The 13,143-nt window shown below is 58.2% G+C and overlaps 2 protein-coding genes across 3 annotated transcripts in view; both read right to left on the reverse strand.

Moving 5' to 3' along the window:
- NHERF2 (NHERF family PDZ scaffold protein 2) overlaps window positions 1-2,458 on the reverse strand; it is a 32,393-nt gene extending 29,935 nt beyond the window's left edge. Inside the window, exon 1 of one of the 2 annotated variants that reach the window (XM_080618547.1) lies at window positions 2,022-2,458. In XM_080618547.1, the coding sequence (XP_080474673.1) occupies window positions 2,022-2,231 (210 nt within the window). In that variant the 5' untranslated portion in view covers window positions 2,232-2,458. The remainder of the gene's footprint in view (window positions 1-2,021) is intronic. The other variant, XM_080618546.1, reaches the window with a different exon arrangement.
- Window positions 2,459-9,728: 7,270 nt separating this feature from the next.
- NPW (neuropeptide W) lies at window positions 9,729-11,573 on the reverse strand (the record flags this gene model as incomplete). Its single annotated transcript, XM_080619578.1, has 2 exons — window positions 9,729-9,742; window positions 11,189-11,573. 2 exons carry the CDS (start codon window positions 11,571-11,573, stop codon window positions 9,729-9,731), a joined length of 399 nt encoding a protein of 132 aa, XP_080475704.1.
- Window positions 11,574-13,143: the final 1,570 nt, after the last annotated feature.

The following is a 13,143-nucleotide window of genomic DNA, read 5'->3' on the forward strand; positions in this document are numbered from 1 at the left end:
CTGGAGACACCAACACCAGCCCGGCCAAGCCGTGCCGGGTCCCTTCCACCCTTGTCAGACAATGTCTGCCCAGGAAGGAGGCTCATGGTGCCACTGGGAGCAGCTCCGTTCATCCTTCCTGCTCCAAAGGAGATGCCTCTGCCCATGCACTGCAATGGGGATCCGGAGGTTATCCTCACTCTGGGCACAGCCCGCTGCTCTGCCCGCCTGGACAAGGAACCAAGGAGCCAGGATGCAGCTCTGCATCCAAGACGTGAAACACCCTGAGGACACGTTCTGCCTTTGCTCCTTGGGTAAGGCCAGGAAAACACAGAGAACAAAGACACAAACGCTGCCAGCTTCAGCTCGAAACACAGTTACACCCAAACAGCGAGGCCTTGTTTGCTGTGGGCTCTGTCCCATCGCAGCTTCAGAGGCACATGGAGAGGCTTAGTTACTCATTCAAGGCTGGGGACCTCAGGAGAGGCCACAGCAAACTGGCTGCTGTATCCCATTGACAGGAGCCAGCACCAGACCTGCCACGGCATCGCCCTTCCCACAGTCCATCAGTGCTGGGTATCTATTTTAGGGAACGATGCTCTTGCTGTATCAATGCAGCAGGAAGAGCGATCCCAGAGCATCCCAGAGCGGGCTGCTCCCACTTGCACACTCACACCTACTAATGCCATCACTGCAGGAACATGGCAGCGAGATCCACAATGCCCTGGATGGAGCAGACACACTCCATCCCATTCACTGCTCTGCGACTGCCAGGGCTCCATCCTGCCTCCACCAGCAGAAAATGGAAGGCAGGAGAATTTCTCCCATTTCCCTTGCCTATGGAAGAGCCCTGCCTGTTTCCAAGGCCCAGCTGGCTGCCTCTGCTCCGCTATCGCCCATCCCAGCATCCCAGCTTCAGCAGGGAGTTCTCATGGCTTCCAGTACGACGCAGCTCCTCACAGGAACACAGCCCTCCTTTCTGCCCAGCTGGATCAAAGACGGGAATCCTCCTTCAAGGGGTTGGAAATCACATTCAAGACAAACATTAACTGCACACAGCTGGCTCAGATCATCCAACCGGGCTCAATCAGCCACAGAACACACCAAGCCTGTGGAGAGGACTTTACTGAAGCCACCTGGAAGGCTTTGCCTCACCTCCAGCATCTATGCCTGGGAACCTACAACCCCCAAACCCCTGCCAGGTCCACAAGCTACATGAGGCCCGTCCCTGCTCTGCCCTGATAAAGCGCTGGCAGCAGGGCTGGACCTATGTTTTAGGTTACTAAAGCACCAAACCCCACAGGCCAACCAGCACATTGGGTGCTGTGCCCCAGAGCTTTCTGTCCCCAGAGCAGCTTGAATCTCATTGCTTGTGTTTTTGGCCTAAGCTATGTAATAAACACAAGTTCCGATTTACAAGCAGAAAATGACAGAGTCTGAACCATGCAGCTTCTGCTACAGAGCTGAGAAACAGCTCGCTCAGCTCCCCCCAAGTCACAGCCGTGGTCTAACACCCACCATTCTTCCCCTGCAAGCCCCATCTCAGCAAAGCCAAACTGCTGAACATCTGCAGAGCTGGGTCAGTAGATTTTCAGGCATCTTTCTACACTCAGGGCTGTGTAAGCAGGAGCAGCTCACCCAAAGTGGCCAAGAGCTGGAAATAAAGCCCAAGTCTCCCCATTCCTTTCCACCAGAGATTGCATAACACAGCAGTGCCCTGCCCACACCAAAACACCTTCGGCTTTCCCACCTTTACACAACAGCAGCGAGACAGACCACACCGTGCAGCCATTCTCCTGGGAACCAGGGGTCCCAGGCACACAAAAGCCCCGTCCTTTGCAGCCCATGCCTCGATTTTGGGGAGCACCCACCCCGCTCCACCAGCACCATCCCCCCGAGGATGCTCCAACACAGCTATTTTGGGTGCAAACCACCCCTCTATGAACACCCGGTGGTGGCTGGAGCAGGGCAGAGGAAAGCCGGGGATGTTGGTTCATAGCCGGGGCTCTCACCCCGGGGGTACCGCGGTCTCTTGCCCGTACCTGGTGGTGCGTCTCCTGCTCCACGTTGAGCCCGTTCACCTCGACGACGCGGTCCCCAGCGCGCAGCCCCGCCGCCTCGGCGGGCGAACCGGGCTCCACTTTGCGGATGAACTGCCCGCTCTTGCCCTTCTCGCCGTGCAGGTGGAAGCCGTAACCGCTCTCCCCCTTCAGCATGCGGCACAGCCGCGGCTTCAGCTGGTCCTTGGCCATGGCCCGGCGGCGGCGGCGGCAGCGGGAGGGCGGGCACGGGTGGGCGGCCGCGGGGCCGCTTTTATGCGCGCCCCGGGGCGGGCGCGGAGGGGCGGGACGGGGCCGGAGCCGGGGCCGGGGCTGCAGCCGGAGCCGGGGCTGGGGCCGGGGCCGGAGCTGGGGCGCTGCGCACCGCGGCCATGCTGCGCGCTGCCCCGCGACGCCGGGAGCGCGGCGGGCGGGGACGGGCAGGGGACGGGGATGGGGCGGGCGGAGCCGAGGCGGAGCCGCTGCGAGGAACGGGGACGGGGACGGGAGGGGGACGGGGCGGGCGGAGTCGGGACCGGGATCGGCACCGACACCGGAACAGCACCGGGATCGGGACTGACACTGGGGCCGGCACCGGGCAGACGGAGCCGATGCAGCCCCGGTGCCGCTGGTGTCCCCGGGGCTGATCGAGGCCTCCCGCACTCACGGTTCGGAGCCACCCGGGCTCCGTGGGCTCAGCTCCTGCTTCGGTCCCCGTTCCCGGGCTCCCGGTGCAGTGCAGAGCCCCCAGGCGGTGACAGCCCCGCGGGCACCGGCTGGAGCCCGCCAGTCCCGGGACTGCTGCCGGGCACGGAGCCGCTGAGCTGGGACCCCCAAAGTGTGCATCCTCGGGGTACCGGAGCCGGGGATCAGCATCCCCGGGTCAGCGCAGCTCCCCCGGACACGGGACCATGGAGGGGAGGCTGTGGGGAACAGGGCCTGGAGCAGAGGCTGTGAATACATCCAGAGGTCATCCTGAGCTGATGGGGTGTGCTGGGATCCCCTGGTCCAGAGCAGGGAGGATGGAGCCCAGAGGCTCCTCTGCCCACCCAGCCCCAGCCTGTGACCAGGGTGAGATACAGAGGTCCTGGTGGGATGTCTCCACTGAGCTGGCCAGACTGGCACTCGCTGGAGCTCATGGGCTGATGCACTCCATAGCTTGACATGAATGAGCTCCAAAATGTTCTGTGTCCCGCCAAGCCCCAGACCGGGGATGGTGGTCATCAATGGGCAGCTCTGCTGGCCCAAACCCAGACCTTCCTGACAGGGAAAGGTTCCTGCTCCATCGCGGGTGCCCCTGGGAGAGGCTGTCCAGGTTTCACCTGGCATGAGCTTGTTTGGGTGAAACCATCTTCATTCACCCTTCTGCATTCCTGGTCTTCATTTCCTTGAAATCTTTTACAAGGAGGAAATGACCTGGATCAGTTCTCACAGCGCTGGGCACCGCGTTCCTGCGTCACAGGTTCCTCACCCTCCTCTGGTATTTCTCTTTCCTCAACCGCTTTCCTACCTGGTCTTTACAGAGCTGAAGCAAACACAGCTTGAGACGGCAAAGAAAAGACTCCAGAAGTGAATATTGATTCACTTAATTTATTGTCTGCTGAATAAAGACTTCACTGCAGTTAGATGTAAAATCACTCTTCAAAGGAATGATGCTCGAAACTAAAAGATGCTTGGTGGTGTGTCTTAGAGGAAAAGAATGGCATTATTCCCCTCCAGCAACCCTGCCCACCCTCATTCCCATAGGGAATGTGCTATTTGGGTGTTGCATCCCAGGAGAGAAGGACGACACCGGCTGCCTTTGTGCCGAGGCCCCTTTGCTGCAGAAGCTCCAATGCCGGCACAAGATCCTGGGTGACACCGGAGGAAACCGGAGAGATGGGAAGCTCGGGGCCTGTTTTATTGCTGTAGAACACAAGTGCTCCCTTGAGCCTCTTTGTGGAGTCCCAGAGCCTTTTATCGCGCTGGAGGAGTGCGAGTAATTGATTTTTCCACTCAATGACCAGAGCAAAGCCCGGGCAGGGGGGAGGAGGAGGGGTTGTGTCAAGTTGGTTTCAACAAAAAACCCCTTTTCTCTTTATTCAGTGCAATAAAAACAATGGGGGAGAAAATCCTTTGGGTGGTCGGAATATTTTAACCCTTTGGAATGTCTTTTTAAATGGCAAATTGAGAAAAGGGAGAAAAGATCGTTTCAAAAAGGTGAAAATGGGCTGGGGTTTATTGGAGCACAGGCATTTTCTCAAGTGTGGCCGGGATTTATGCATTTTTTCCAACTTTAGTGTCCCTAAAAGGCACTTCTCCCCCAGAAAACATCTATTCCTCCCAGAGGAATACAGGAGGGTCAGATACCAAGTGTTACGTGCCTGGCAAGAGGACATAACCCAGCGGAAATGCCCAAGCATCCCTGTCCACATCCAAGGGCATCCCAGCCTTCACTCCCAAGGGCATCAGGACCCCAGACTGAGCCACCATCAGGTCCCCTCCTGCAGGGACATGTATGGAACTGAGTACAGCCCGACCCAGCACAGGAATTCTGCCTTCCTGCTGCTGGCCTCACACTTTGGGAGCCTAAACCGGAGCGTTTATTTTGTGATCCCACTAATTTGGGAGCTGTGCTGTGCCCTCAGCTTGGGCACAGGGACCCAGGCCTTCCTCCACCCCAAGGCAGAAGGTGGCCAAGGTCTCCTGTGATGTGAAGCCTGGCATTGACCAGTTCAGTGATCCCCAGCTCCATGGTGGAAAGCCAGGTATGGAGCAGGGAGGAGGAGGCTGAGCGGGAGGACAAGCATCTCCCATGGCTGAGGTGGAAACGGTGTCTCACGAAAGCCGAAGGGAGGAGTGTCCGGCAGCGCCTTTTCCTTGCCCTCCCTTTGGCGGAGCTCCCATCCCCAAGCAGGACAAGCCCAAGGCAGCGGCCTGCATCCCGGGAAGGGAGAAAGGGAGAAGCCACCAGATCTGCCCTTGAGAACATGTTGAAAACATGTCTCCTCTTTGGCAGATGATGGCCCAAAGGGAAAACCTCTCCTTTCTTTGGTACCCTCATCATTGGGGGTGTCTGATGGGACTGCCAGACACCACAGGAAGCTGCTGCTACTGGAGCAATTAGCTCTGATCACTGATAATGAAGTCTTGGGCTTTCCACCTGCATGGATGTGGCCGAGCTCATTCCTCCCTCCTTTCACCATCACCCAGCATGGGGCTGCCGGGCGCTGTGAGCAGCAGCTCACATGGAGCAGGGAAAGGCCAGTGATTTATCTGTGCTGCCAGAGGAACAGGGAATGAGAGGAGAGCTCATAAAAAGCAGGGTCTCATTTTCTCAGAGCCTCTGTGTGTGGCACTATTGAGCTGTAAACGTTCTCCAGGTTAGATTTCTGGGGGTGGAAGGAGAACTGATCATTAGGAGGATTAATTGTACGCTTTGTGGCTTGTGAAAGTCCAGAAAGTTCAGTTTCGCTGCTGAGAGCTGGGACATCCCTCTTGCACAACCTGGCAGGTTCCTTCTTGTTTGCAAGCAGATGCAGTGCTATAGGTACCAAGCTTCAGGGGACCTGAGCTCTCCCACATCCATGGATAAGTGTGGAAGCAATGATGCTGCTCCCACATCCCGGTGCTGTGCAAACCACCCTGCTCTGCACCCACCATGTCCCCCACACTGACCTCCATTCTCCCCTGGAAGAGCTGACATGGCTCTGGCACCTATGGGAAAACCACATGGATACGGGACTGCAGAAGGATTTGCTGCTGGAGAGGCTGGTGCTGGCACAGCCCATTTCCTGAGCCGGATGCCAGGCGGTGCCAGTGCCACGGTGCCTGCCACAGCAAGGACACGGATGTAAGAGAAGCACGGAGCCCTGCGGCTGGCTCTGGGGTGCCCTGTCCCTGGGAGCACCCATCCTCCAAGCACCCCTTCCCAGCAGCACCCATCCCTAGGAGAGGTTGGTGGCAGAGCACGTCTGCGGAAGTGCCATCGTGGCAGAAGGGACCTCCCCAGGCAGGAATGCACCCTTGAGGTCCCTGCCAGCACCCAGCCCGCCAGGCTGCACCACGGCCACCTCCTGCCCTGCCAGAAGAGCAGCAGAGCGATGCCACCAGACATGGGAGCTGGACCTGAGCCCCAGGGAGGTGGTGGCCTGAGTGAGGAGCAGGAGAAGCACATTAAGAGGGTTTTGCAGGGCTAGAAGTGGATGGAGATGGGAAACCTCCTCTTCCAGCCCAGTCACAGCAGCACAAGGGGCTCATGGGTGGGAGTGTGGGACACACAAAGGGTCCCAACCCAGTGTCTCCCCTCAGGCACCCCAGGAACAGCCCCGGGCTGTGCAGCCAGGAGATCTCTGTGTCTCTAAGCCACTGTCACCTTATCAGCACCCTGGACATCTTGGAAGCAGGCAAGGCAGCAGGCACAGAGATACCATTATCTCCTGTTCTCTGCAGCTCCTGCCCCTTATCACCAGCCTCCCTCAATTCCCCTGGGTGGTGTCAGTGTGAAGCTGTGGACAACCCAGTGAGACAGGATGAGACCCCTGGCAGACCTTCAGCACTGGGTCCTCCAGCCTGGGGTTCTGCACCAGGACTATCCGGGGTACTCAGCTCTGCCCAAGGGTTCTCCATTCCCAGCCACTCAACCTAGCCCAGCTCAGCCCCAGCATCCTGCATCCCGGCGAGGCGAGGAACAGCTCCTGGGCAGAGCCGACAGAGGAGGAAATTCCTTGGGGAGTTTTCTTCCTCCTGGTACACGCAGGGGCTCTGCAGTCATTGTGTGTGTTCATGGGCCAGCCCCTGTGTGAGCTCACCCCAGCTCCCCCGGGGCTGCCGGTTCCTGCCCTCCCCAAAGCCCCCTGTCCCGCCGTGCCCGGTGGATGCTGCTGCTCCCTTGGGAGAGGCCGGGGAGCTGGGAAGGAAAGGGAGCTGCCCTGGGCTTGGGCCGGGTTGGGGTGGGACGTCTTCCTGCCGACGCAGCCCCTGGGATTCCTCTTGCACTAGAACAAACTGCACCTCCTGGCACGGCAGGCTGGGTGATGGCGCACTCCATCCAGGAAAGCTTCCCTGTGCCAGCCAGCCCCCGCTCCAGAGAGTGGAGCTGGGTCTGCAGAGATCCCAGGGTACACCTCAGGGATGGACCTGGACCAGCAGCTGGATCCAGGTCCAAACCCCATGTATGCTGTGCTAGGACCCAGAGCTCGGGAGCAGCCGCATTCCTGGACTGCCCTAATCCTGAGATGGAGCAGCAGGACAGGCTTCAGCTCAGAGCTTCCACCCCTCCCGCTTCCATCCCCTCCCAGGCCTGTGGTCTTGGCTGAGGCTGTGAAGACAAAGGGGCTCCTATGGGAGCAGTTTCCTGCTCTGTAAGGGCATAGAGACGGGGGCATTGTGGCCGGGCTCATCCTCACCCCTGCTGCGGCTCCCCAGCCCTCTCCATCCCCTGCCATCAGTGTGGCCACAGGATGGAACGGCAAAGTCACCCACTCCTGGCATTCCCTGCACCCTGCCCACAACTCCACAGCCTCAGGGACCTGGCGGAACGCGGTAGGAGGGAAGGGGTGATGTGTCCCACTGTCATATGGTGGTTTCTGAGCCCTGCCATGTCTTCCGAAGCCCAAAGAGGTGCTGGGAATCAATCTCCTTGGCTGCAGTTACCCCTCACAAAGCTGCCCCGTGGGGATCAGGGGGCACCAGGGCCAGGATCCTAACATGCTGCTGTGGTTCTCGGCCTGTCCATGCTCCCCTAAAAGCTTTTGTCCCCCCTCTTTGCTCTTGGCTGCAAACCCAGCCTATGGTGCGCAGAGACCAGCATCCTCCCCAGGAACCACTGAGGTTGCTTTTTATCTTGGAGCATCCATGGTGTCCCCGTGGTCCAAGTTGTGAGTCTGGACATGCAGCTCCAGAGCGAGAGGGGCAGGAGGCAGACTGTGGGAAAGTCAGCATCTCCCCCAGGACCTCTCTTTTAGAAGGGATGAGATGAACATCCATCAGGGATTGTTGGGTCCTGCCCAAGGCAGGAGGGATAATTAAACACTACCCTAAGCTTTCCTCCTTACGGGGCTTGTTGATCTCCAGGGAAAGCCCAGACCTCTCTGGAGAGCTGGGAGCACAGAGGAGATCATCTTACAACCCCACGGGGGAGTCAGCTCATGCTCCTAACAGCAACAGGAAACATTATTTTATAAGGTGAGAAGTGAAGGGCTTGTGGTTAACTGAGTGTCTGGCTGCCTTGCCCCAGTAATTGCACATAGAAGCATCTCTTTCCAACAGATGAGGGTGAAAGTGCACACTTGAGCCTCATCTCTCATCATACCACCCTTCATCCCCTCTCTGTGCATCCCACTTTACCTTTTCTACCTCATTTATCACTTACCTCCATCAAGAAGGGCACTTTGCCTCAGTGGCCACTCCACAGGCTCATTGGCACTGGGACAGGTACAGCCCTGCTCAAGTGCAGCTGCCTAATGGGTTACTGGCAATCGCGGCTCATTTGACCCATCCAAGCACTGCACTGATGAAGAGCAGAAATTAGAAAACCATGGAGGGGGGAAGGAAAGAGGCCATGGAGGAAAAAACAGTTGGGAATCAGCTGGGAGAGAATTATCTTTCACATGTTATAGCACCTGAAATACACCCTGAGACCTGGTGGGGGCTGATACAGCCCCTCAAGGGGCAGCAGCAGGCAGGGCTCAGTGTGCACCCCACTTCCTAATGAGCACCATGAGGGGGTTTCCTTTCAGATCCAAACCAAAGGCAGCACAAACCCCACTGTCCCAGCTCCACGGTCAGCCACAGAGGCTTGGCAGGAGCAGGCAGCTCATACAAGAAGGGTGGAAACATCTCTTTTTGCCAGATTTCCTGCAAACTCTGCCAGCGCCAGCGGGTGAGAGCTCAGCAATTCACAGGAGCAGGGCTCAGCCCCTCCAAACCTCAGTTTTCTTTTGGGCTCAGATCCCATCCACTCCAGCGCCATGTGCTCCTGCCTGGCCCTGATGCTTCTCCCGACTTTAATGGGGAATAACATTTATTTTTCATCAGTGGAGACGTTAAATTCTAAGCAGGCGAATAAAGAACTTGAGCAGCAAAGAACTCACAGAGCTGTTGTGCAGCCCAGTCCGGGAAAGATTCTACCTCTGTCATCTTAATTGACACTTGGCCTGGCAGAAACTCCCATACGGGCAGTAAAAGGGATTTACTGTAAAGCTGCAGAAGAAACTGTGTCAAGGAGTTAAATCATGTCAGAAAAATCTGGGAGTGACCCGTCTGCTGAAGTGTCTGAACCAGGTTTTGCTTTGAGAAACCCCACAACACAAAAGCACAAGGAAGGCAAAGTTTCTTTTGATCAATTCTCATTTAATGAGGGCAGGTTCCTAGGAAGCAAAGGGACATGGTTGTGTCAGACTGTAAACCAGCTAGGCCAGAAAGCTAAAAAAAAAAAAATCAACAAAAATAAACTCTGTTCCCTGTTTATTTCTCCCCAAGTTCAGAGCATGGGTTGACCTGAAAACAACATGAATTTACCACTGCGTCTGGGCAGCAGCCATGAAAAACCAGGGTCGGTTTGGAATGCCATTGTCTGTATGGTGTCAGAGAGGTCAGAGTACCAGGACACCCACCGATGAGACTCTTCCTCACCAGGCAGGGTGAGCAATTTCCACCGCGGGCAGTTGATGCTCCTCTGGTGCTTGCAGGATCTCTGTCGAGCCCCTTCAGCAGATCAGAGCCATGTCTTCAAGGGGGAGAAGCTGGAAGAGAAGAGGGGATGGGTTATTTTGGAGCCTCACCTGAGCATCCAACTGTGCACCACTGCCCTCCCCAAGTGGGACCACGGTTTTGCTCTGTACAGTGCTTAAACCAGTGATGCATCCACGATATTCATCCAGTATTCTCTTCCATGGGCTCAGATCCAACCTGTGATGATTATGACCATGCAGATGAAACCCATGCAGACACCTAAATACAGGGCTTGGAGGATCCCATGGGAACTAGGCTGTGAAATCAAAGGGTGTGTGCATGGATGCAGGTCTGGAGCCTCAGCGTGGTACCAGGGATGCTTTGCTGGCACACAGCCAGGCAATGGAACTGGCGCAGACGTAACACAGGGCTGAGCTTTCCTGTATGGGCTGTCCCAGAAAGATCCTAATCCCAGATTTCCTCCAGAAAATGAAGGAATGAGGAATACAGCCACATGCTTCAGGGGCTGATCCAATGGCTAAAAGCCTCAGTGGATTTTAGCTGGATGTTGGCTCCAGCTTTACATAAAAGGCAAGAAATTGACTGTCTGGAGCCAGGCACAAGCAGCCCCTCAGAGCTCAGCTGAGCCTCACAGGGAGCTGGGTGCTAGGGGGGTCACACTGGGAGCACCTCACATCAGGGCAGCCCAGCTCCGTGCTTGGAGCACCCCAAAACCCCACTGCCTGCAGGATGGGAGACTGCAGCAAGGCTCCATGAGTCCTCAGTTACTTGCTGAACACCCTCAAAGGTCCTGTGCACCCTCAGTTACCTGGTGAACTCCCTCCATAGCTCCGTGCACCCCAGTTATGTATTGAACCCCCTCTATAGCTCCCTGCACACCCCGTTACTTGGTGAACCCCTTCTATAGCTCCGTGCAACCCCACATACCTGGTGACATCCCTTTAAGGCTCCGTGCACCCCATTTACCTGCTGAACCCCTTCAAAGGCTCTGTGCACCCTCAGATACCTGCTGAACCCCATCCAAGGATCCATGCACCCCCATTTACTTGATGACCCCCTCCAAGGCTTCGTGCACACCCAGATACCTGGTGCACCCCCTCCATGGCTCTGTGCACCCCCAGTTACCTGTTAACCCCTCTCCAAGGCTCCATGCACTCCATTACTTCCTCTAAGGTTCCGTGCTCCCCAGTTAGCTGCTGAACCCCCTCCAAGGCTCCATGCACACCCATTTACTTTTAGTGAACCCTCTCCAAGCCTCTGCGCACCCCAACTTACGTGTTGAATCCCCTCCAAGGCTCCGTGCACCCCCAGTTAACTGGTGAAGCCCCTCCAAGGCTCCGCGCACCCCCGTTACCCGGTGAACCGCCCGCAGCACCCCGGGGTGCCGCAGCCGCAGCGCCCCAGGACGCCCGCACTCCGGGCAGTGGCTGCCCTCAAAAGCAACCTTCGGTGCCCGTCCCCGCCGCCCCCCGCCCTCCCGTTAGGACCGGGGTTACCTGAGCCTGGCGGGGCCCGGGCGGGGGCCGGGCGGGGGCCGCCCCAGCCCCATCCCCGCCGGAGCAGGCGCTGCAGGAGGCGGCCGGCGCCGGGTCCGAGAGGCGGCGGGGCGGGCGGTGCGCTCTCCCCGGCGGGGCGGCCCGGGGGCAGCTGCGGGGCAGCGGCCGGTACCGGGGGGCGTCGCGGGAGCTCGGCCGGCAGCTCCCGGCGCCAGAGGTACGGGGAGCGGCGGACGCCCATGAGCAGACCCGAGGCGCGTCCCACCGTGTGGTACCGAGGGCTGGCGACGTGTTTGTACCAGGCGCCCGCCGGTGCCGCCGGGAGCATCAGCCCTAGCAGCACCAGGGCCCCCCAGGCACTCCCTGAGAGCTGCCCCCTCGCCATTCCGCCGGGCAGGGTGCGGACAGGGCGCACCCCGGCCCCGGGCGCCCCAGCGATCGCTGCCCCGCGCCCGTTCCCCGCCGGTTTATAACGGCCGTCGGGAGGGGCCCCCGCGGCTCCGCCCCGGCAGCCCCCGGCCCTCCGCACCTCCTACCTGCCGCCTCCTGCTGGCCCCCGCCTTCCCCTTGCAACCCTCCAGCATCCTCTCTACAGCCCCGAGCATCCCTCCCGTTCTTGAGCATCCCTCCCTCAGCCCCGAGCATCCCCCCGCAGCCCCGAGCATCCCCCTGTATCCCTGAGCATCCCCCGAAGCCCAGAGCATCCCCCCTGCATTCCTGAGCCTTCCCTCCGCAGCCTCGAGCATCCTCCCGCAGCCTCGAGCATCCCCTCTGAAGCCCCGAGCATCCCCCCTGCGTCCCTGAGCATCCCTCCTGCATCCCTGAGCATTCTTCCTGTATCCCTGAGCATCCCCCCGCAGCCCCGAGCATCCCCCCGCAGCCCTGAGCACCCCTGAGCATCCTTGAGCATCCTCCTTGCCACCTTCAGCATCCTCCTCACTGCCCAAGCAACCTCCCCGTGGTCCCCTTTGCAGCCCTGAGCATACTTCCCATGACCCTCAACATCCCCTTGCAGCACTGAGTATCCCCCTGTACTTCACAGACCTCTCCACAGCCCAGCACCTGCCTCAGCCCCTCAGGACCTGCTTGACAGCAGCAGGATTTACTGCTGGAAGAAGAAATGTTGTAAACTGACTGCAAGCGAGGACCTTCAGAGGGTCCTGGATCCCTTCTTTAGGTAAGACTCGCTGCCTAGAGAGGGACTGACTGACTGCAAGGCACAGGAATCCTAAGTAAAAACAAATTGCAGTGATTTTCAGCAAAATCCATCCCAAGTAGGGTCCCAGAGGGAGGTGGGTGATGGAGACTGAAGCCCTGCCTTGGTTACTTGCCTTGGTGCAGAGATGATCCTGGTGCTGGGCGGCAGAGGGCCCAGGAAGCATTGCGTCCCATGGCTCCTCTCCATCTTCCTGCCTCCCATCTCGCTCAGCTCTAACATCCCACCCACGGTTCAGGTGCCCATGAACTTGCCTCGGTGCAGGGCAAAGTCACAAGTGTTTTGAAGGTGTAAAGTGATGGGAAGAGACAAGACACACAGCCCGTGGGGGGGCTCAGACTGCAGCTGTGCTCATGCACAGCACAGACCCCCGCTGACCCTGGGATCACTGTTCACTCCTGGTCACTTTTCCATCGCAGTTTGAAGCGGCCACTGCCTGACTTCCACCTGAGCAGCCACTTCAGTGAGTTGCTCCTGCTCTTCCAGGTCTTCTTTAGGAAAAAAAGATTACCAGCGATGAATCCCTGATTCCCATGGGACATCGGCCAATCTGTCTTCCTTTCACTGAAGCCTTCAATATCCAGAGAAATTCCAGGACCTGGTATTCCCAGCCACTTTTGTTCCCATTTCTCCCTGTTGGTGTTATTTTAACCTGCTTCCAAGGAATCCAGCAGCCTGCTTCCCACCATCAGGCTCACAGCAATTTCCAGCATCCAGCCAGCCCCCATCTTCTCCACGT

This window comes from Psittacula echo, assembly GCF_963264785.1.
Source record: "Psittacula echo genome assembly, chromosome: 5".
Lineage (NCBI taxonomy): Eukaryota > Metazoa > Chordata > Aves > Psittaciformes > Psittacidae > Psittacula > Psittacula echo.